This window comes from Gobio gobio, assembly GCF_949357685.1.
Source record: "Gobio gobio genome assembly, chromosome: 6".
Lineage (NCBI taxonomy): Eukaryota > Metazoa > Chordata > Actinopteri > Cypriniformes > Gobionidae > Gobio > Gobio gobio.
The window spans coordinates 22079844-22102966 of record NC_137102.1 but is presented as its reverse complement, the minus strand read 5'-3'; the positions used below and the strand labels follow the sequence as shown (position 1 = coordinate 22102966).

At 36.9% G+C, this 23123-nt stretch overlaps 1 protein-coding gene across 2 annotated transcripts; it reads left to right on the top strand.

The window, feature by feature from the left end:
- The first annotated feature begins 694 nt into the window (after positions 1 to 694).
- Positions 695 to 21289, top strand: scp2a (sterol carrier protein 2a). Of its 2 annotated transcripts, none has more exons than XM_079819338.1 (16): positions 695 to 821; positions 2408 to 2462; positions 2537 to 2608; positions 2742 to 2873; positions 3851 to 3915; positions 4000 to 4126; positions 4217 to 4280; positions 4417 to 4503; positions 5309 to 5459; positions 6284 to 6431; positions 6538 to 6645; positions 11612 to 11765; positions 16837 to 16927; positions 17228 to 17357; positions 17586 to 17665; positions 20561 to 21289. In XM_079819338.1, the coding sequence occupies exons 1-16, from the start codon at positions 771 to 773 to the stop codon at positions 20654 to 20656; spliced, it is 1611 nt and encodes a 536-aa protein (XP_079675464.1). In that variant the 5' UTR covers positions 695 to 770; the 3' UTR covers positions 20657 to 21289. The 2 variants fall into 2 exon arrangements, with proteins under 2 accessions (XP_079675464.1, XP_079675463.1); XM_079819337.1 differs by having other exon boundaries at positions 16831 to 16927.
- Positions 21290 to 23123: the final 1834 nt, after the last annotated feature.

Below are 23123 nucleotides of genomic sequence, written 5' to 3'. Positions count from 1 at the left end.
TGCATTGATATACCATTTTACTTTATGCAATATGTGGGTAAAATGGCCATACTTGGATTTTCCCATCCAATACAATGTATCTATACACTGCATCTAATTTGCATATTAATGTGTTCTTGGTGCAACATGTAATGAAAATAAAAGTATAATAATGGGAGGAATAGTTGGCAACATTTTCATAATAATATCTAATATTTCATAGGAATATTGATATGTAATTTCTTTCCCTATTCACTTGTTATGTCTCCAAAATGCCTGATAAACATTATTTAAGTCCTGGCGTCCGCTACAGTGGACATTTACGAAATCAATGCCGTTTTGTAACAGAAAGTCATATTTTGATTAGAAACCCCATAACATTTTCCTGAGATGTTGATTTATAACAAACAATTTGAAAATTAATCCGATTTAATGAGTTGTTAATCTAAATTATTGTTAGTTGTTAGTCTGGTGAAACCTCCAAACATTTGGTATCTTTGCAAAGCCCCGAATGTGCTCTTTACAGGACATCCAGACTGTGACATGTGACATATATGATGTCAGAGAAATTCACTAAAATATAATGTCCACTACAGTGGACAAAAGTCTATTCCTGGGTCCCAGGAGGATATGGCAACGCTGTACCATAAAGGGTTAAATGTCGAGTTCACTGAGGCTAGAGCGCCATCTGTATGACATTGGCTGCACTGCACTCAGTGGTTGGTGGTGTGTTTATAACCAGCTGCTGCTGTAGTGAAGTCAGGTTGAGCTGTCACAACGCAAATCTGAAGATGGCTGCAGCAAGAAACAGGGTTTTTGTTATCGGGGTGGGAATGACAAAGGTAAAAATATCTGATTGGCTTTATATTAGCGATCTGTTATTGTCTGTTTTGAGTAAAGGCAACTATAATGCAGCCTAGCGTGCTCGTAGCCTCCTGGTGATCATACTGTGGTAAAGTTACGGGCAAATCCTTTAGGAGTTATAAATAAAGTATAAAGATATTCGTTGTCTTATGTTTTCGCCGAATATCATCGTGTTTTATTAAACTATTATAGTTAGCATGGTGTTTGGTTATTAGCTGTAGTGTAACTAGCCTTATTGCTAAAGGCAGATGGTGAGGAGGTTTCTCCAAATAAGTGTTTTATCTCCATTAAAATGAGTTTCTTATCAGAGATGTGTGACTCTAATCTTTGTTGAGTAACTGTAGCACTGCTGAGTGCTAAAGTCCGTTAGACTTTCACAGAAACACAAAGATATGAGGATAATCTGTAAATATGACCCTGAATTAAATGTGTCATAGGTTACTGTGCACAATGACAATAAACGTGATTTACGCAATCTGAAAAGCTCAGCTCAATGTTACAACGAATACATATTATTATTATTATTATTATTATTGCTGCCCCGAATGAAGTGAAGTATGAATTGGAAATGGGACTTTTTCTGAGCAACTTTTAAAATGAAATCAATTGCAATTAGTTTTATGTTACATCCCTTCATAAGTAACATGTTTAATATTTTAATAATAATAAAATAATATATAAATACAAATATTTTACTTATTTTTACTTACATGTGGGTTGTTGACGTGACATGGCATTTTCACTGTCACACAAGATAAAAATGAACGTTACTAGTATTGTCATCATTTTAAAATGCAGTAAATGGTTAAACAAACATTTCTTTGTCATACATGGACCTTTTGATATAAAAACTGCTTTTTCTTTAGATTTTTTTACATTTTTGAGCTATGGTGTGACGGTCTCAAGCATGGTTCAATAAATTACAACTTTTATAAAAATTTTAAAAGAAAAGCATACAAATGTTAATAAATACCTCAGGCATCACAAGTGTCTATTTTAGTAAATGACACTAATTTTTTTCATCTGTTTATGTCTAAAAGCATAGGAACTTGATATATTTTGTGTATCAACCATGTCCTCCGGTGTGACATCATATTCTGATTTTTAATCGGGCAATTCCACTGACAAGTTTAATTAGTTGAAGGACACGGTCATGTTACTGTGAAGCGCATGACATGTACATGTTAAGATTTTGTCTCAGAATTTTTCAAATATTTAACTTTTTTGGAACCACTATAATAGTGTTCATTTCTGATGTCCTTTGGTGTGACACCCCTAAATTCTTAATTCTTTCTGTCACACCATAGGACACATTTCAGTAAAAATGTTCAAAAAACAGTGAAAGAATTGACAAAGTTATTGACCGCTTATGATTTCTCAAACATCAGACTTCACACTAGATACATTTTTTTTTTTTTTTTTACTGCTTATTTGTCAACTACTCATGTCCCAATAACTATAAACCTAATGTCCAGAATATGCACTATTAAAATTCCAGGCAACTTTGTAAACTACACAGTTCCAAAGTGTCATATTTCAATGATGCTTTTGTCCTGTTTTTCAGTTTGAAAAGCCGGGTGCAAGAGACATCGATTACCCAGACATGGCCAAGGAAGCAGGTGCAGTTGCTGAACCTCGTTGTACTGTAGAATTATGAATGTTTTGTTCTTGAATCATTTCTGTTGTGGCACAGGGGAGAGAGCGCTGACAGATGCTGGAATCAAGTACACTGCCATCCAGCAAGCATGTGTAGGCTACGTGTACGGTACGTCATTGTTGTCAGTTATGGATATAGTATATTTAATAACATGTCAACATGGTTTTAATGGCTTACACATGGACTTGTATGTTGTCTGATATCAGTGTTGGATTTATGTGGGTTTTCTGTATTTCTCCAGGTGACTCGACATGTGGCCAACGGGCTATTTATCACAGTCTGGGTCTGTCAGGGATCCCAATAATTAATGTCAACAATAACTGCTCGACCGGCTCCACAGCGCTGTTTATGGCCCGTCAACTCATTCAGGGAGGTGAGATGTTCACAAGCACACCTGTCGCTCCGCCCCATGTCTACTCTGATTGGCTCTGGAAATGTGTTTGTAGTCTGTGTACAGTAAGACGGTATATAAATATGTCTTTTTCCTTAACTTCATTCCTGGAAAACATGCTGTTCCGCTTCATAAGCCAATCTTTTGAGACAAATCTTTTCGATTAACTGGTTCACAATAACATCGAGTGGTTAATTTGTGAATTCGACTGATCCAGAAGGTTAAACTTGTAGCATTTAAAAGTGAGTCAAGTGAACAATAAATACCTGAATTGGTCTTGTCCTGCTCAAATGAGCCAAGATCCAGGAGTACATGACATTCTCAGATCATGTGTGCTCCTAATAATTCATAATAATGTCACACTGAGCCCTAACCTATCTTACTTGTCGCATTAGAAACCTCTCTTTTACTGGAGTAATATTTTATTGGCTTTAACTTGAGTACAGGGTTTGTGTACACCACCCACAATGAATAAACATTATGAATTTGTCGTGCCATTGCGGGATGTAGGCTAATGTTGTATTGTCTGTGCATTATAGTGAATACAACCCCAAACATGTGTCCTATCATGTATGCCTATGAAAGACAACTGAGCCAATCAGATTACTAATTTTCTGGAAACCATGATACATCTTTGATGAATTGAAAAATCCAAAAGAACAGCATTTATTTGAAATAGAAATCTTCTGTAACATCTTTTTGATCAATTTAATGCATCCTTGCTGAACAAAAATATGAATTGCTTTTCGAAAAATCTTACTGACATCAGACTTTTGCACATTAGTATATATATATATATATATATATATATATATATATATATATATATATATATATATATATATATATATATATATATATATATATATATATATATATATATATATATATATATATATATATATATATATATATATATATATATAATATTTAAAATACAAAAAAACTTGTGCTCTCAGGTTTGGCCGATTGTGTTCTTGCCTTGGGCTTTGAGAAGATGGAAAGAGGTTCACTATCCTCAAAGGTACGAGTACAGCTCACAGCTCTTTTAGAATACCAGTGATGAAGCAAATCTGCCTGTGTCTCATATCACCTCATGGGTTTGCAGTACATGGACAGAACCAACCCTATGGACAAGCACATGGAGGTGATGATCAACCGTTATGGGATGGCGGCAGCACCAGCTGCACCTCAGATGTTCGGCAACGCTGGTAGAGAACACATGGAGAAGTACGGTAAGTTGTGGGTGATATGTGGCCTTTAGATTGATTCTGGCAACTGCAGTCTGGCTCCTTTTCATAACAGAAGCTGTCTTTCATCTCTAGGCACAAAACCGGAGCATTTTGCCAAAATTGCTTGGAAGAACCACAAGCATTCAACCAATAATCCGTAAGTTTTAATGACAGCTTGTTAAAGGAAATGTCTATGTTTATTTCTGTGCAAAATAATTCCTTACCATATCCTAGGTAACAGAAGTCGTATTCAGTGTTTGATTCTCTCTCTTCTCCTCCACATTCACTTTCAGATACTCTCAGTTTCGGGATGAATATAGTCTGGAGCAGGTCATTAACTCCAGGAAGGTCTTTGAGTTCCTCACACTCTTGCAGTGTTGGTAAGTTGAGAGCTGTGGTGAATGAGGTTGTTGCCATAGTTTGAATATCCACAGAAGCATGGCGATAATCTGTATTCAAAGTTAAGCTCAATAGATCTACCACAGTATTAGTATTTACCACAAAAAAACTAAAATCTGGGTAACAGTGAAGCACTTCAGTGAAAGTGAATCCATAAGCGTTAAAATACATACTGTTTCAACAGTATAGCCACAAGACATATACAATATGTGTGTTTATTGATGGTTATTGAAGGTATAAAGTTTTCGATTGAATTACTTAGTTTGGTCTTTCTTACAGTTCAATGACAGTCTGTCTTTGAGTGGCACACGGGAGATTTGGTGAAAGTTGAAATTTGATTTGGTTTTCCAATTGATTGATTGGTTTCGAATTTGGCATTTTGATAAAGTAAAGCAACAGGCACATGCTTTTTTAAATTACTTTATAATTTTATTTATCACATGTTTTAATATGTCTATTTGTCTTTTTAAAAGTTATTAATAATTTTTAAATTGATAACTTATTTATTTTCATTTTATTCGAGTTTCACTTCTCCATAAAAGGCCTTTTCTTTGTGGTAATCCATATTATGCCACAAATGCTGTTGGTTGAGCTTAATATATGTACTGAACCCAGTTAATTATTCATTTAAATGAATGTTCTGAGTTTTTGACACGCTTGTAAATGTTATTATATGTAAATTATTTTTGTTGTATTTGTCTACATACTGTAGCTTGTTACATATGGTGGGTCCATCATCCTGTTCATAAGAAGAAGAGGTTTATATTGTCTCTTATTTTCCTGTAGCCCGACGTCAGATGGAGCAGGAGCTGCAGTGCTGGTCAGTGAGAAGTTTGTGAGGAGTAACGGATTGGAGAAAAAGGCTATAGAGATCATTGCTCAGGAAATGGTCACAGACCTCACCACTACTTTTGAGGAAAACAGCTGTATGAAAATGGTAAGAGTTGCCTACATTGACATCTTGTTGAGCAGCACTCTACCTCCAAAACAGAACTAAAGCTTCACTGATAAAATTTCAAAAGTTACGACTTTTAAGTTTTTCCTTAAAGGGATAGTCTACCCCACAATGAAAACTTGGTCATCATTTATTCACCCATATGCCACTTCAAACCTGTATGACTTTCTTTCTTCTGAGGAACACAAAAGAAGATATTCTGAAGAATGTTGATAACCAAAGTTTCGCTTCCCATTGACTTGCATTATATGGACAAAAATACAATGTAAGTCAATGGGAAACAAAACTTTGGTTACCAACATTCTTCAAAATATCTTCTTTTGTGTTTATCAGAAGAAAGAAATTCATACAGGTTTGGAACAACTTGAGGGTGAGTAAATTATGACAGAATTTTCATTTTTGTGAAAAGATCAGATTCAGCATAAAGCTTATTGATGATGCATACTCTATACAGGTGAGAAGATGAGTCCAAAATATGAACTAAATGGTTAAGCGGTATGATGTTTTTTTAATGGAAAAACGCTTAACAAGAAACTGTGTGTTGCGTTTATATTTTTGTTCATCTGGTTGCCTGTATATAGTGTGCATCACTAATAAGGTGTAAATTGATTTTGGTCTGTTAATATCACTGTCTTACTACATTATTACTTACTACAAACCTGGTCAAAATAAATGGCGGGCAAAGAAGAAAATCCTTGTTTTGGTCCCCGTTAGGTGGGCGTTCCTATAAGGGTGTGACGTCATGTTAAAACTATGAATTGTCTTATCTCTAATGTAATGTGTTTTTTTTACTCTATCCACTATAGGTTGGCTATGACATGACCCGCCTTGCAGCTAAGAAGTGCTTTGAGACTTCCGGTCTGAAGGCGTCAGATGTTGACGTCATCGAGCTGCATGACTGCTTCTCTGCCAATGAGCTCATCACCTATGAAGCTTTGGGACTGTGTCCAGAGGGTGAGATGAACGGCTTTACAAGCACACTTTTTTTAAAATCTATTTTTCAAAACAGAAATTTAGATTATCAATATGTGGATGGTATGATCTGTTTTTTGATTTGTAGGTAAAGCTGGTGAGCTTATTGATCGGGGTGATAATACATATGGTGGCAAATGGGTAATAAACCCCAGTGGAGGACTCATCTCAAAAGGACACCCGCTTGGAGCTACAGGTACGGTTGACCCAACACACCTGATGCCAAATGTGGGTGCATTAAAGGAATAGTTCACCCAAAAATTTGCAATTTAACATAATTTACTCACCACCATGTCAACCTGTTTGACTTTGATTCTGCTGTGAAATACAGAAGGAGAAGTTTAGCACCGTGTTCATGCTAGTGCTGGGCGGTATGACCAAAAATTTATATCACAGTATTTTTCAAAATTATATCCGTTTTGTGGTATATGACGGTATTTTTTTCCCCTATGCATGACCGGGTGTTAACCACATTTTCTACTAATTGAGAGAGGAAATACTGCAGTAGATTGACTAGAATGCCCTATTTTACTTTCATGATGAGTGAATATTGTAGAAAAATTCCACAATAGAATTAATACAGGTTTCCAAAGCCCCACAAAATGATGCTGTGGGGAGACAACAACCAATAAAACACATGCAACACACTCATTACAGACACATGCATATTAAAATATGACCATGGAGATAGAAAAAAAAAGAGTTGAGGGCACTTTAAGCATTTTAAAATTCTAACCTATAACAACAAACTGACAAAACGAGGGAGAAACGCATAAGAACATTTAAAAGGTCGAAGGATATTTGCAATACATTTAAGAGCACTACAGTCTCTGAACAAATGGCACACGTAAGTTTAACACAGAAAGAATAAAGCAGTTACATTTTTACCCATTCTTGTTTGAATTGTCAGCCTATATATTAACTTACATCGTCTTCTGTGTAGCAGAATAACCCATCGTGTAATCGCGGTCGTGATCAGACAGTTCAGTGTCCTTTGCATAACGTTACATTTCATTTGAAGAAGACGTGATGAAATAAGTGTGCATACACATTGCCGGTTTATGTTTAGAGCACTAGAGTATATGAAATATGTCCATAAAAAACTTAAATGCGCTCACTCCGGTCTATATGTGCTATAATATGATCCATGTGGAGAACGTTAAAGGATTAGTTCATTTTCAAATAAACTTTAGCTTATAATTTACTCACCCCCTTGTCATCCAAGATATCCATGTCTTTCTGTCTTCAGTCGAAAAGAAATGAAGATTTTTGATGAAAAGATTTCAGGATATTTCTCCATATAATGGAAGTCAATAGACCCCATACGGTTCAAGGTCCAAATGAGAGGTTCAGTACAGCTTCAAAAGGGCTTTAAACCACATCAAACGGTACCAGACGATCAATAAGGGTCTTATCTAGCGAAATGATCGGTCTTTTTTTTTTAAAAATAAATAAAGTTTAAGTTTTATAAGCACAAATGCTCGCCTTGCTCTGTTCATTGATGCGCTCTCGTGACGTCATGTAAAACGCAATTACGTTGAAAAGGTCACGCTGTAATGTAATGTAAATGTAATAATAATAATAATAATAATAAATGTACTTACTAATTAGTAATAGTAATTACTATAGTAACATATGTAACAAGGACACTGTGTCCTAGTTAAATAAGTGGTACCTAATTTTATAACTATTTCGAGATCTGTCGCTGACCCAATCTTGACCCTCACTCTTCTGCGAGGAGTTGGGAGTTACAGGTTTGCACTGGCCGACTGAAAAGGTTCTTATTTTTAGTCCCTTATCCTGTTAGGGATAATGAGCAAAAGTGCAAGCAGTTTAGCCCAACCGGATAAAATGTTCAGCCTGAGCGTTAACACACGAGTCAGGACCGTGGGATTAAGGTGTGGTGTCAAGTCATCGCCCGCCCAGCGCTGTGGGAGCACATCAATTTGCTGCAGGGGGTCTTGACCTAACTGGACAGTGTGAGATCATAGACTTTAGAAGGTGCCCATCATCATCCTTCATCATTATTATTAAACGTTATTTACTGCCAAAAGAACTACACTGCATTCCACAAAGAAATTATTCTTAGTTAAAGTGCCCCTATTATGTTCCTAATTTTGTTTTGGAAATAACAAGTTTACATGTGTCCAAAGTCAAAAACACTTTAATTTTCTCATAATATACATTGCACATCACCTCATTTCACGAAGAGTCTGAAAACAGTCCATTCAAAGATTCAGTCTCACTAAACCCCTCCTTACAGAGAGCTTACTCTGCCCCTATTGGTCAGACGGCCCAGTCTGTTGTGAAGTCAAGTCACCTTTATTTATATAGCACTTTATACAATGCAGATTGTTTCAAAGCAGCTTTACAGTCCTCCGTATGTTGTGATTGGTCGACCACTTACAGCAGGGGTGGGCAACAGTTTTAGTCTGAGGGCCACAGTTACTTTGGCAAAGTAAACGGAGGGCCACACTTTGGACAATTGCAATTAAACATAGTTACATGATTAAATCGTACAAATTAAATGCAGATATGTATAATGCTACAGTTACTTTGACTTTTACCAGCCTATTTCAAGGCCTGATATATATTTTTGCTAGGCCTGTCTGACATAGTCTACTCTAAGGTTACAATAACTGGATTTACTTAAAAGGATTAATTTACACTACCCTGCATATTGTTCAACTGTCATTCATTCCAGCTGTAGCTATTCAAGATCGAAAACTATTAACAAAACTGCAAATGTATGTGTGCAGGTTACATTAACATACAGACTTCAGGCAATCTGGCTTGGAATTATCAAATTTAATTGGGGATAACTTCATCACTGAATGAAAAACATATTCATCTTATTTCACTTGTTATTATTCCTTTTTTTGTAATTTCTTTTTTTAACATATGTTGTTTAAATCTTTTATAAAATAGAACACAATTTAAGTGCAGATCAACTTCATCACACGTATGTTTGCTTGAAAGAATTAACAACATGGAATAGTCCTATGCGTCTCACAAAATGTAAATTTGATGTAGCTGTAATCTGTATCATCATCACCATCTACAGGACATGCATAAGAAATAGCAACATGAAACTGAACAATTTTGTTTAACTTTATACCATCAATGATCAATACACACTGATAACTAGCTTAATAAAAAGATAAGCCAGCGTCCCTCCCCAGTGAGTTTTTTCAAGGCGATTCCTATTTTAGATTGTTACTCCTTAATGTTTCCATGGCGATGCGTCATATTTGTCACGTGACACCGCACCCACAATAACACTATTACAGATGCATCGCTTTTATTCCGAGAATCAGGGTCATCAGTTTCTCCCGAAATACTTGCAAGAAAGTGGCCGGTGAACTGTAACAAGAATAGAGTAGACTTAATAGTTACTTCCACTATGTTTGTCTGATATAATATCACTTCGGAAAAATTATATTTGAATAGATTGTTATTGCTGCTTCCACAGACATCAGTGTGTATTTTACAAACTCTAAATGTATTGTTTTACTCGTGCTAATGTGTATTGAAATGTCTGAAACCTAAAATAAACATTATGAGGTAGGAAAAACTGCATAGTTTTGATATATGACAGCGCTGACGCTGAGCTCGTCCGTCTCTGGCTCAGCGCCAACCAACGCGCAACAGCACAGTTTGAATCCGGCAGTCATGCGACGTCACTGAACATCCTAAAAACCATGTGGGACCGTACTCTCAGGGGCACAGAAGTAAAAATCCCATATATGCGACCATAACGATCAAAAGCTTAAACATTTCATTTGTAATCCTGAATACAAAAATTCAACTTTCATCCAAATTGCCAGCACATCGAGCGCATCGCGGGGGCCGGATTGAAGCACTATGCGGGCCGGATCCGGCCCCCGGGCCGTATATTGCCCATGTATGACTTACAGCATGTGTCTGAAATGAAACGGCCATAACCATATCTGAATTTTAGCTCTGGAGCTTCCTCAACACTTGATACAGTGATATGAACAGTAACGATGGTGTCGGTTTTACCGCCCAAGCCCTCATCCTTTGGAAGTGCATGCAAAGTTGATTTGCTTTCGCAGCACAGAAACCAGGATATTCTCAACATGTCGACAACACCAACCAAACTCTTCCAGGCCTTAGCTACAACTAGTGTTTGAGGGCGGGTTGAAGTAGACGTTGTTCGCGGGCAACCAATCAAAACCTGGATAGACTGGAATACACTGGAACACTGGAATTGCTGACGACTCGTTTCAGGCAGTTCAGAATCGATTCTTTCTTTTAGAAGACAATAACTTTATTTGTAATGCACTTTGACCTTTAAAACTTTGCAGACCTTTTGCATTCACAAACAGCTCTATTACACACATGAACGGTAATATTGAAAAAAAGCATAATAGGTACATTTTAGTAAAGACTTAACATAAAAAATTTATGATTTTAGTTTAGGAAATGTTCAGAGCAATACAATATCATTATTTACTGGTTAAAAAAGCATTTTCAGTCTGCAACAATAGACCCTATTCAATGTTGCAGCACATTTTATTTGTGTCAGGAATGAAAACGAGGCTGTGAGGGATAGAAATACGTTTTCAATTGATTGTACACTTTGCAAAAAAATGCCAATTATTCAGCTGATGAGACATCTTTCCTAAGTACTTTCAGTAGACAAAAACTCCATAAAAATTTTTTTTTTTTAAAAGTAAGAATTTTTAAAATGAAGTGATCTAGGACCTTGCATGCCACTATAAAAACGTCTGTCCTTCAGCTGTGTAAAATTCAGTATGGTGTCACCCTAACTAAGATCGGTAAAAAAGTTTTTTTTATATTGCATTCTGCAAAATATATTTTACAGATTTTGTTTTCATTGCTTAACCTTTTGTAATCCCTGGTTATAGTTCATTGCATATACAGCATATTGTACAGTGTACACGTTTCTATAAGACGTTTTCAATTAAACTTATTACATTTTTATTTATTAGATTTTATTCAATCAATTATTTAGGACGAAGAACTTCAGTAAAGTGCCTGGTCCATTGTATGCCATTTCTGCAGTTTTTTTTACTAATTGCTAGAGGTCACCGAATAAAGAAGCAATAAAGGCAGATGGCTGTTACATTCAGAGCGGGTGTGCGGTGGATGAACTCTGGCCTGTTTTCATGGCTCAGGTCTGGCTCAGTGTGCAGAGCTGTGCTGGCAGCTGAGGGGCGAGGCGGGGCCTCGGCAGGTCCCCGGGGCAAAGGTCGCCCTGCAGCACAACATCGGTCTTGGTGGAGCGGTGGTGGTCACTCTCTACAGGATGGGCTTCCCTCAAGAAACAAGGTATGTTGAAAGCTAATATGTTTTTTAACAATCACTGAGTAACTGGCCCAGATATAGCCAACTCACCTCTAGTACAGTTTTTTTGATGATCTAGATTTTCAAAATTCAGTTTTTATAATTACATTCCAAAATCCCAAATAATATTTGTCTTTATAGACTACAGAGTCAAGTGTTGGGTTGTTAAGATTTTTAAATGTTTTTGAAAGAAGTCTCAAGGCTGCATTTATTTGATCAAAATACAGTTTTGTACTTTAATTTTACATATAATTTTTTCCTGTGATGAAAAAACTCTCCAGGAGCCGTTTCTCCAGTTTTCACTTCAGTATTCTTATTTGGTGTTCAACATTTCTATTTATTATTCATTTTGAAAACTTTTCAAGCATGATATATTTGTTTTCAGGATTCTTTGATGAATAGAAAGGTCAAAAGAACAGCATTTATTTGAAACACACTTTTGATTAATTTAATGGATCCTTGCTTTCTTATAAATCTAATAATCCCAAATAAAATGTACACTACCATGGGTTAGTAAGGCTGTTTTTAAGATTTTTATCTATATTAGATTTATATCTTTGGTTTATACATACCTTTTGTTAGCTTGGATAAAACTTCAACAAACATTGATATTATGCATTATCATGTATTCATGGCCTTTTTACAGCAAAAAAAAAAATCAACAGTTCAATTAGCTTTTGAAGTTCTAGGCTTGAATGATTCTGCTCTGTTAAATGTTTGTTTAAACATACAGAAGGTGGGTACAAAATCCAAAGTACAAAAGATACTATTTCAATCTACATATGTACATTATTACTTATGAATCTATTTGAATCTACAAAAAACTACCTATATGGTAGCACTTTATAATAACAGCATGCTATGAATAATTAGTTAAGCGTTGGTAAATAGTTAATTCATCAGCATTAAAGCATGAATAGAATTGAATAGTAGTTTATAAATACAACTATACATGCTTTATTCTTGATTTATAAGCATATCTATAATGTGTTTAATAATTGTATTTTCATACTTTATAAATTATAAATTTATCATTTCTAAATTAAGTATTACATTATTTACAAACCAGTTAACCAGAAGTTGTTTGTTGAAGTGGTTCATAAGATAATTTAGAAAATGTAAGTAAAGGATTAATAAACTCTAAATGTACGTTTATGCATATTATTTAGACATATAGAAATAGTTACTCAGTGTGTTTTTCAGATTAGATTAGATTCAACTTTATTGTCATTACACAAGTACAAGTACAAGGCAACGAAATGCAGTTTAGGTCTAACCAGAAGTGCAATAGCAGCAAGTGCAGGATATACAATGGTTGCGTAAGTGCAGGACATAAAGATGTTCTGAATATATATAAATATGTATAAGTAGAGAGATGGTTATTACTATAAGCAGAACTGAATTTACAGATGAATATATACAGTGAATAAATATACAGATGGCTATTACTATAAACAGAATTTACAGGTGAATATGTACTAGAATATAATATACAGATGGCTATTACTATAAACAGAATTTACAGGTGAATATGTACTATGAATATAATATACAGATGGCTATTAGTATAAACAGAATTTACAGGTGACTATGTACTATGAATAAATATACAGACGGCTATTACTTTGAACAGAATTTTACAGTTAGAGGTATACAATAATATGTTAGGCTAATATGAGGAATATAGCAGTGGATTAAGTTAGTACAATAAATTATGGACAGAGCTATCCGAAAGAAAGTGTAAAAGTGCAGTGGAAAGTGGTTGCATATTACAGTTAGAAGTACGGTGCAAAATGCAAATGTAAACATTGTTACTGTAAATACAGTCGGCAGTGCAGATGAGCATAATCCAGTTAAGGTATGGTGGTGCAGAATGCATAAGTAAACAGTTGTTACTGTAATAAACAGTCGGTAGTGCAAATAACAAAGTGAAGGCAGATGTGAGGTAGGAGAGTTCGCAGTTTATGAGGGAAGTGGATCAACGGGGGTTTGAGTTCAGCAAAGAGACAGCTCTGGGGAAAAAACTGTTCTTAAGTCTGCTGGTCCTGGTCCGGAGGATCCTGAAACGCCTGCCGGAGGGCAGGAGAGAAAACAGTCTGTGGGCTGGGTGAGAGGAGTCCTTAAGGATGCTGCGAGCTCGATGCAGGCAGCGTTTCCTCTGGATGTGCTCGATGGCAGGCAGTGGAGTCCCTGTGATGCGCTGGGCAGTTTTCACCACCCGCTGCAGTGCCTTGCGCTCCGCAACAGAGCAGCTCCCATACCACACTGCCACACAGTTGGTCAGGATGCTTTCTATTGCGCAGCGGTAGAAGTTCACCAGGATAGCCGAGGAGAGCTGATGATTCTTCCTCAGTGTCCTCAGGAAGAAGAGGCGCTGGTGAGCCTTCTTGACCAGGCTGGAGGTGTTGGTCGTCCACGACATGTCCGCCGAGATGTGGGTCCCCAGGAACTTGAAACTGGAGACACGCTCAACAGCCATTCCATTGATGTGGATGGTGTCGTGTGTGCCTCTTGACTCCTTCCTGAAGTCCACGATGAGCTCCTTCGTTTTGGTGGTATTGAGGAGCAGGTTATTATCAGCGCACCATGTGGCCAGGTGCTGGATCTCCTCCCTGTAGGCAGTCTCATCGTTGTTGCTGATGAGACCAATCACCGTAGTGTCGTCCGCAAATGCTTTATTAACATGTATTCCTACTGTAATTCATGATGAATTCAGGTAGTTATAAAACATTTAGTAGTTGTCAGTTAACTATTTTTTTTGTGAGCTCATCTAAAGTGAGGACTATTTATTCCTCATAAAAGCTTTTACAAAGGAGATTTAAAGGCTCAGTTATCTTCAAAAACAGAAAAGGGAAAAAAAAACAACACAGAGTGATATAGAACATAGAAATATTTATTTTAAAATGCAAAAAAAATAAACCGTACAACTGGTAACTGGATATAAAAAAAAAATAAACCTCTTCAATGTCATAGAAAAATACAATTCACAATACACCTCCAGAAAACATAACTGTGCAGTAAAATGAAACTAAGCCTTTGCAATCTGATATAAAAAAAATCATTTCTGTGAAGTGTAAACATTGCTGAATAAAAATTGACCAGTGGATTACACTAGATTACAGGAGTGCCAAAATACAACAAATAAAATTTGTATAAAATAATAATAATAATACAAATTTTGCCGTGTCAAAACTACCTCAGTACTAACTTTAAAACATTAGAGAACAGCAGTGCAGAAGATAACTGAGCATTTAAATCTCCTTTGTAAAAGCTTTACGAGTCATAAATAGTCCTCACTTTAGATGAGCTCACAAAAATAGTTAACTGACAACTACTAAATGTTTTATAACTACCTGAATTAATCACGAATTACAGTAGGAATACATGTTAATAAAGCATTTATTAACACACCGAGTAACTATTTCTATATGTCTGAATAATAAGATGTATAAATGTAACAAACTTCTAATAAACTGGTTTGTAAATAATGTTATACTTACACTCACCTAAAGGATTATTAGGAACACCTGTTCAATTTCTCATTAATGCAATGCAATTATCTAATCAACCAATCACATGGCAGTTGCTTCAATGCATGTAGGGGTGTGGTCCTGGTCAAGACAATCTTCTGAACTCCAAACTGAATGTCAGAATGGGAAAGAAAGGTGATTTAAGCAATTTTTGTTGGTGCCAGACGGGCATTTTCGCGCACCACCATTTCTAGGGTTTACAAAGAATGGTGTGAAAAGGGAAAAACATCCAGTTTGCGGCAGTCCTGTGGGCGAAAATGCTTTGTTGATGCTAGAGGTCAGAGGAGAATGGGCCGACTGATTCAAGCTGAGAGAAGAACAACTTTGACTGAAATAACCACTCGTTACAACCGAGGTATGCAGCAAAGCATTTGTGAAGCTCCAACACGTACAACCTTGAGGCGGATGGGCTACAACAGCAGAAGACCCCACCGGGTACCACTCATCTCCACTACAAATAGGAAAAAGAGGCTACAATTTGCATGAGCTCACCAAAATTGGACAGTTGAAGACTGGAAAAATGTTGCCTGGTCTGATGAGTCTCGATTTCTGTTGAGACATTCAGATGGTAGAGTCAGAATTTGGCGTAAACAGAGTGAGAACATGGATCCATCATGCCTTGTTACCACTGTGCAGGCTGGTGGTGGTGATGTAATGGTGTGGGTGATGTTTTCTTGGCACACTTTAGGCCCCTTAGTGCCAATTGGGCATTGTTTAAATGCCACGGCCTACCTGAGCATTGTTTCTGACCATGTCCATCCCTTTATGACCACCATGTACCCATCCTCCGATGGCTACTTCCAGCAGGATAATGCACCATGTCACAAAGCTCGATTCATTTCAAATTGGTTTCTTGAACATGACAATGAGTTCACTGTACTAAAATGGCCCCCACAGTCACCAGATATCAACCCAATAGAGCATCTTTGGGATGTGGTGGAACGGGAGCTTTGTGCCCTGGATGTGTATCCCACAAATCTCCATCAACTGCAAGATGCTATCCTATCAATATGGGCCAATATTTGTAAAGAATGCTTTCAGCACCTTGTTGAATCAATGCCATGTAGAATCAAGGCAGTTCTGAAGGCGAAAGGGGGTCAAACACAGTATTAGTATGGTGTTCCTAATAATCCTTTAGGTGAGTGTATATATTAATGATCAATTTATAATTTCTAAATTATGAAAATACAATTATTAAACGCATCATAGATATGCTTATAAATCAAGAATAAAGCATTTATAGCGGTATTTATAAACTGCTTAATCTCTATTAATGCTTTACAAATGATGAATTAACTATTTACTAATGCTTAACTAATGCTTAGTGTGCAGTTATTATAAAGTGTTACCCACATGGGTTCACAAATAGATTCAAGTTATTAGAACATTCAATAAATTATTTTAACATGTTTTACACTTTGTTAAATGCTGGAGTTCTTTTACATACATTAAGACCTTTGGACTATATATCCACCATATATGCACTAGAAGTGGTGAACTTGCGAACTAAACTTTCTCAGCTCTAGGATCGCCGCAGTGCCCACCAGTGCATCCAGTGACCTCAAAGGCTTCAAAGCTTACACTGTCTTTCAGGAGATAGAGAAGAAGCTACAGGAGGTAATTCATCAGGAATGAAGCTCTCACCAATTACACCATGCAAATAAGACTGCCTCTGTACATTGACAGTGGGATTTGTTAGATTTGTTGAATGGTTCACCCAAAAAGGAAAATTCTGTCATCACTTACTCACCCTCATGTTGTTCCAAACCTGTTAGACGTTTGTTCAACTTTGGAACACAACTGAAGCAATTTTGAATAAAATCTGAGCTATTTCCGTCCTTTGATTTGAACAGCCATTTTTAAAAAAAAAATCCAATTTAATTCAGAATTATTAAATCATGTAATTATTTCTAACAGGAAGGTGAGGCGTTTGTAAAGAAAATTGGAGGTGTTTTCGCCTTCAAAGTGAAGGATGGTCCAGGTGGAAGTGAAGCATTATGGGTTGTGGACGTAAAAAATAACAAAGGCTCGGTGACCAATGATGCAGGTGTGTTCAGATGTTTTTGTCCACCTCATTGTGTATTGGTATACTATCAAAAAAATGTATATACATAGTGAAAGCATAGTATAATTAGTCAGTAAGATTTTATTTTATTATTTAGTCTTTTGCATTACACAACAAACAGTCATTTAATAGATTGAACTCTAAATTCAGTGTCTGCAAGGGCACTATTTTACAAAGAGTCTGACAATCCTCTTTTTACTTCCCTCACAGATAAAAAGGCAGACTGCACCATCTCAATGGCCGACTCAGATCTTCTTGATTTGATGACGGGGAAAATGAATCCACAAACGGTACGTTTTGATGATTGTTTATTCTTAGAGGTCTGTTGATATCTTGTCCTTTTTTTCATTGAGAAAACAAACATTGAAGCTGTCCTGATAATTTGGTGCATGGTCAGTTGGTCAGTGTAGTTTGAGGGCTAAAGAAGGATTGTGAGTGTTGGGACAGAGCCAGTGTTTGGGACAGAGCCAGTGTTTCCAGGATTAGTCCCTCTTAAACCTTGTCCCATGACCCACAGACACACTTGACCATTTGTCTGGCCTGCCAATTTAGCCTTTTCAATGCAAGTATCTTACAAATTACGGCCATCACAACATTTATAGACTGTTACATCAATATTGACTCCATTTTAAACTATTTGTTTTATCCCTCAATTTACTTCTAAATGATCTGACTTAGTTTTTTTTGCCTAGTGTATGATAAAAGAGCCGCATAAATCCCATAGACCTACATTGAAGGACCATATCTAGAGATCAGAATGTCATATCTTGGGGTGTTTTTTTTTTTTATATATATATATATAAATAAATAATGTACTAGCGACCACTTTGTATTTAGCAACTAAGACTGGGTATTAATTTAGATTTCCTTATTCAATTAGATTCCGATTCACAACCACCCGATTCAATTTTGATTCAGATTAATATGGTTGTAACGTACATTTTGCTTCAATTTGAAATACATTCTCTGCATGTCAACTAATGCTATAAATTCTAACAAAAAAAAAAAGAAAAATATTCATTCATAGTCATTTGTTCATGAATAAGACGACACTGATTGCACTGTATGTTTTTGATTTGTTCAAAATAACTGATTGGTTCAAATGAATCACTTGATTGGAATCAGACACCGATCACACTTTGTTTTTGATCTGTTAAAAAGAACCGGTTCATAAGAGTCATTTGTTCGTGAATCGGTTCGCACTGAGTTTTTGTGTGCAGCCCACAAGGTGTGCTGTTTCTTTTCAGCTTATGTTCAATTTGAACGTAGGCTGCAAAAGTAAAATATGAATTAAAATTTGGCTGTGTGTTTGTAAATTCAGCATCCACTGCTGACAAGTGGTGCAAGAAACACTGGCATATATACAGCGAAATATCATTGATATCCATATATTTTTTTAAATGATCATGGGTAAAGAAAAAATCTATATTTTTATCCAGTCGTAGGTAAAATGTCCAGTGTTCATTTTTAATCAAAAGTTGTGTCTTTGTACCATAATGTAGCCTTTCTGATTAATCTGATGTCAGGGATGACCTTTAACCTGTAATGTGCAGTCAATAAAAGTTAACCAGAGCCCGTCTACGGAGAGCCTGCCCACTCCCTATTAAGCCCTGTTGTACAGAATTTTGGTTGTAGTACCACCAGAGTTCCACTGGGGGCGATCGCCATGAGTGCAAAATGAATGGAAGTCAATGGGGCTTGACGGCTAAATTTGTCTCTTTCACCCGATTGCCGTTGAGAAATCTCAGAAATGATTGTAGATTTTGCAAGTTCAACATGGGTTTTAGGTCGAAAGTTGAATGAACGAGTACTTATGTCCTTTTGATTTCTTACAGGTTGAGTTGTTGTTGTCCATAACACGCTAGCATTCTGCTAATGAACGCTGATTGGTCAGTGAAGGACTGATTACGACCAGAGATCCCGCTTGATGGCATCGTGTCATCTGAAGCGGGACCAGAAACAAACAAAACAAAAACTCTTCTAGCACGTGTATTTACCTGTGTCAGCTGTGTTGTCGATGCCTCGAGAGAAAAGAAAGTGCAGAGCGCGAAAGCACCAGAGCGACTGAAGGATTGCCGTTAAGCAGTATCTCTGGTCGTACATGTGTATGACGTCATTGACACTTTAAAAGACTTTTTAAAGCAAATAAGTGACTCTAAAAAATCTAACACCCAGCAATGTGTAATTTATTTGCATTTCCTTTCGAATACAACATACAAATTGCTAGATAAAAAATTATATCCTGAGAAAAGTGGATTTTTATTGGTATAGCGCCATAGACCTCCATTCATTCTGCACTCGTCCTGTGAGCGCCCTCATATGGAATCAGAGAGGAACTGCAACCAGTTCAGAAGCCGGAAGTTCAGTGAGAGTGAAACTTCTCGCCATATTAGACATTCTCTGAGTTAACTTATCTCTATGGGAAAAAGATTAACATGGAGTCACTTTGACCTTGCCTTGACCTGGCGGTAGCTATCATGACATGAATACAGTATTATGTGTCAGATTTATTAATAATTTTTTTGTTGTTGTTGTTACGTGTCCAAGAATTTCTTTTGACTTAACCATACACATTAAAGCACACAGAGCCTCCTGACGCAGAATGTTGACATCAGGGGGACACTGGAAATATTTTACGCTATTCCAAATTAGGCTAATGGCTTCTAAAGTTTCCTCCGCTGACATGAGTCAGAGCATGAAAAATAGATTGTTTTCATAAGCCTTTTGAAATGTTTGCCCCCTGTGATTCACACCCGTCTGGATCGCAGCATCAGGCGTCAGATGGTTTGACAGAAGCCACTTGAAATATTAGCCACTTGTTTTACAGTAATCCTCCTTAAAGGGAATCATTTTCAGTTTAATCCGAAAGAGAAAAGCTGAACCATTTAGAGCTCAAATCCATCATACTCACACATGTAGAAATGGTCAAATGTAGAAAAAGTCACACAAAAGGTTGGGGGAGCAGAGATAAAATACTTTTACACCAAAGAGCTTTTTATCCTTTATTTTTATTATAATGGGAATTCTTTTAAATAATGCATTACAGTAAAATATTTTATATTTATATACAGTGTATATAAATCAAATAATTTCAATTAGCGAAAATGTTTAGGTTGTTATGGTATAAGTATAATCGCCCTTATTTGTAAAGCCCTAATGTGTCAATCTTGTCCTCTTATTTAAAGGCATTTTTCCAAGGAAAACTAAAGATAACTGGGAATATGGGAATGGCCATGAAACTTCAAAACCTTCAGCTGACAACTGGAAAAGCCAAACTGTGAAATCACAACTCTTGACGAAAAGGAAAGTGGCACAAATTCATCCAAATGTGTTGTGTGGAGAGATGCTAGATTAGTTAATTAATTTCTAAAATTGTTGGCTAAAATTGTATTTGTGTCATATAACAATGAGTCTGTTGGTCATTGCATAAACGTAACTGCATACTGTATGTTACTAACATACTTGAAAGACACAAGCAAAGCATGTCAAAAATGATCCGTTACAATAAGTAAAGCTTATTTGGAAGAAGACTGATAATGTTGCTGTTGTAGATCATAATAATAATAATCTTTGTCAGCCACAAGAGAGCTAAAACTACAAATCAGGTTGAACCTGAAACAAGAACTATGTTTTTATAACTATGTCATGTTTTTTTCTCCTGAATTGTATAACGTCACTGGCTTTATAATGTGCATCTAATTGACTAATATCAGTTTAATCATTGGAATTCTGCAAAGACTTATTTGGGACCTACATATCTACTTTGTAGTGTCACTACCAAGTGACCTTGATACTGAAATTCTCATTGAATCTTCAAAGGTATATTGGGTCATTTTTTAAAGCATTTTGTATAATTGTATATCAATCAAGTTTGTAAAAAAAAGACATTTCTAATAAATATTCAATTTACTTCAAAACATTCTGTCATTTTTCTTCAATGTTTTTAATATAAAACAATGTAATAAAATACAGGTCGGTAACACTTTTGTATGGGGAACACATTCACTATTAACTACGACTTTTGCCTCAAACTTCTAATAGTAAGTTAGTTTTTGTAGCGTTTATGTTTAGGTATTGCTATTGGGTAGGATTAATGATGTAGAGTAAGATCATGCATTAATATGTGATTTATAAGTACTAATACGCAGCCAATATCCTAGTAATATCCATGCTAATAAGCAACTCACTAATAGCGATAATTAGCTAAAATATAGTGTTACTTACAGGTCCGTCCATAGACTATTTATCCCTGCATTGATTGAGTAATAACTTTGCATTGTCACTTGCCGCAACTAAAACGTGACGTTTTCTTTCATTTAGGTCATTCTTGAATGGCAAGCAGTGTTCATTTATTTGCAAGTGCATATTACTTTACAGAAGTTGAGAAGATATATTACTCACCTGCTGAACTTTCATCCTTCATCTCTTACATGTTTAGTACTGCAAATTGCATAAGATGTGGGCTACTGTTTGCATGTTTATTTATACATTACAGTCTTGACTGCATCAAATCTAGCCTCCTTTCTTAATTAACAAACTGCACTGACGGTACACAACATAAGTTCCATATGCCGATCAGGCATAACATAATATTGTGTTGGTCCCCCTTTTGTTGCAAAAACAGCCCTGACCCGTCGAGGCATGGACTCCACTAGACCCCTGAATGTATGCTGTGGTATCTGGCACCAAGACGTTAGCAGCAGATGCTTTAAGTCCTGTAAGTTGTTAGGTGGGGCCTCCATGGGTTGGACTTATTTCAATCGAGCATCTGTGGGATGTGCTGAGCAAACGAGATCTGGGGAATTTGGAGGCCAAGTCAACATCTCAAACTCGTTGTGCTCCTCAAACCATTCCTGAACTATTTTTGCTTTGTGGCAGGGCACATTATCCTGCTGAAAGAGGCCACAGCCACTAGGGAATACCGTTTCCATGAAAGGGTGTACATGGTCTGCAACAATGCTTAGGTAGGTGGTACGTGTCAAAGAAACATCTACATGGATGGCAGGACCCAAGGTTTCCCAGCAGAACATTGCCCAGCGCTTCACACTGCTTGCCTTCTTCCCATAGTGCATCCTGGTGCCATGTGTTCCCCAGGTAAGTGATGCACACACACCCAGCCATCCACGTGATGTAAAGGAAAACGTGATTCTTCAGACCAGGCCAACTTCTTCCATTGCTCCCTGGTCCAGTTCTGATGCTCACCTCTGATGCATTGTTGGCGCTTTCGGCGATGGTCAGGGGTCAGCACGGGCACTCTGACTGGTCTGTGGCTATGCAGCCCCATACGCAACAAACTGCGATGCACTGTGTATTCTGACACCTTTCTATCAGAACTAGCATTAACTTCTTGTGCAATTTGAACTCCAGTAGCTCTTTCTGTTTGAAAGGACCACACGAGAGCAGCCTTCCCACATGCATTCACCACTGTTCCTTCCTTGGACCACTTTTGATAGATACTGACCACTGCAGACCGGGAGGACCCCAAGAGATGCATCACAATTTGGCCCTTGTCAAACTCACTCAAATCCTTACGCTTGCCCATTTTTCCTGCTTCTAACACATCATACAAAATGTTCACTTGCTAAAAGAGGGTATGCACGTGACGTCACCTCCAGCGTGACTGAGTGGCAGAGTGACTGCGGTTACGCCACATTGAGTGGCAAAACAACTGAGTGGCAGCATTGGTTTACAGCGTGAATGCCGCGAAAAACACACAAAACAAGGCCCGACGCCAGAGGGGACGGACCC

Excerpts from the sequence above, each read along its gene's own strand:
- scp2a (XM_079819337.1), top strand. The coding sequence starts at position 771 with ATGGCTGCAGCAAGAAACAGGGTTTTTGTTATCGGGGTGGGAATGACA. Across the intron at positions 4,504-5,308 it reads CTCACACTCTTGCAGTGTTG|CCCGACGTCAGATGGAGCAG; the intron begins GTAAGTTGAGAG and ends ATTTTCCTGTAG. Across the intron at positions 16,928-17,227 it reads TAGAGAAGAAGCTACAGGAG|GAAGGTGAGGCGTTTGTAAA; the intron begins GTAATTCATCAG and ends TATTTCTAACAG.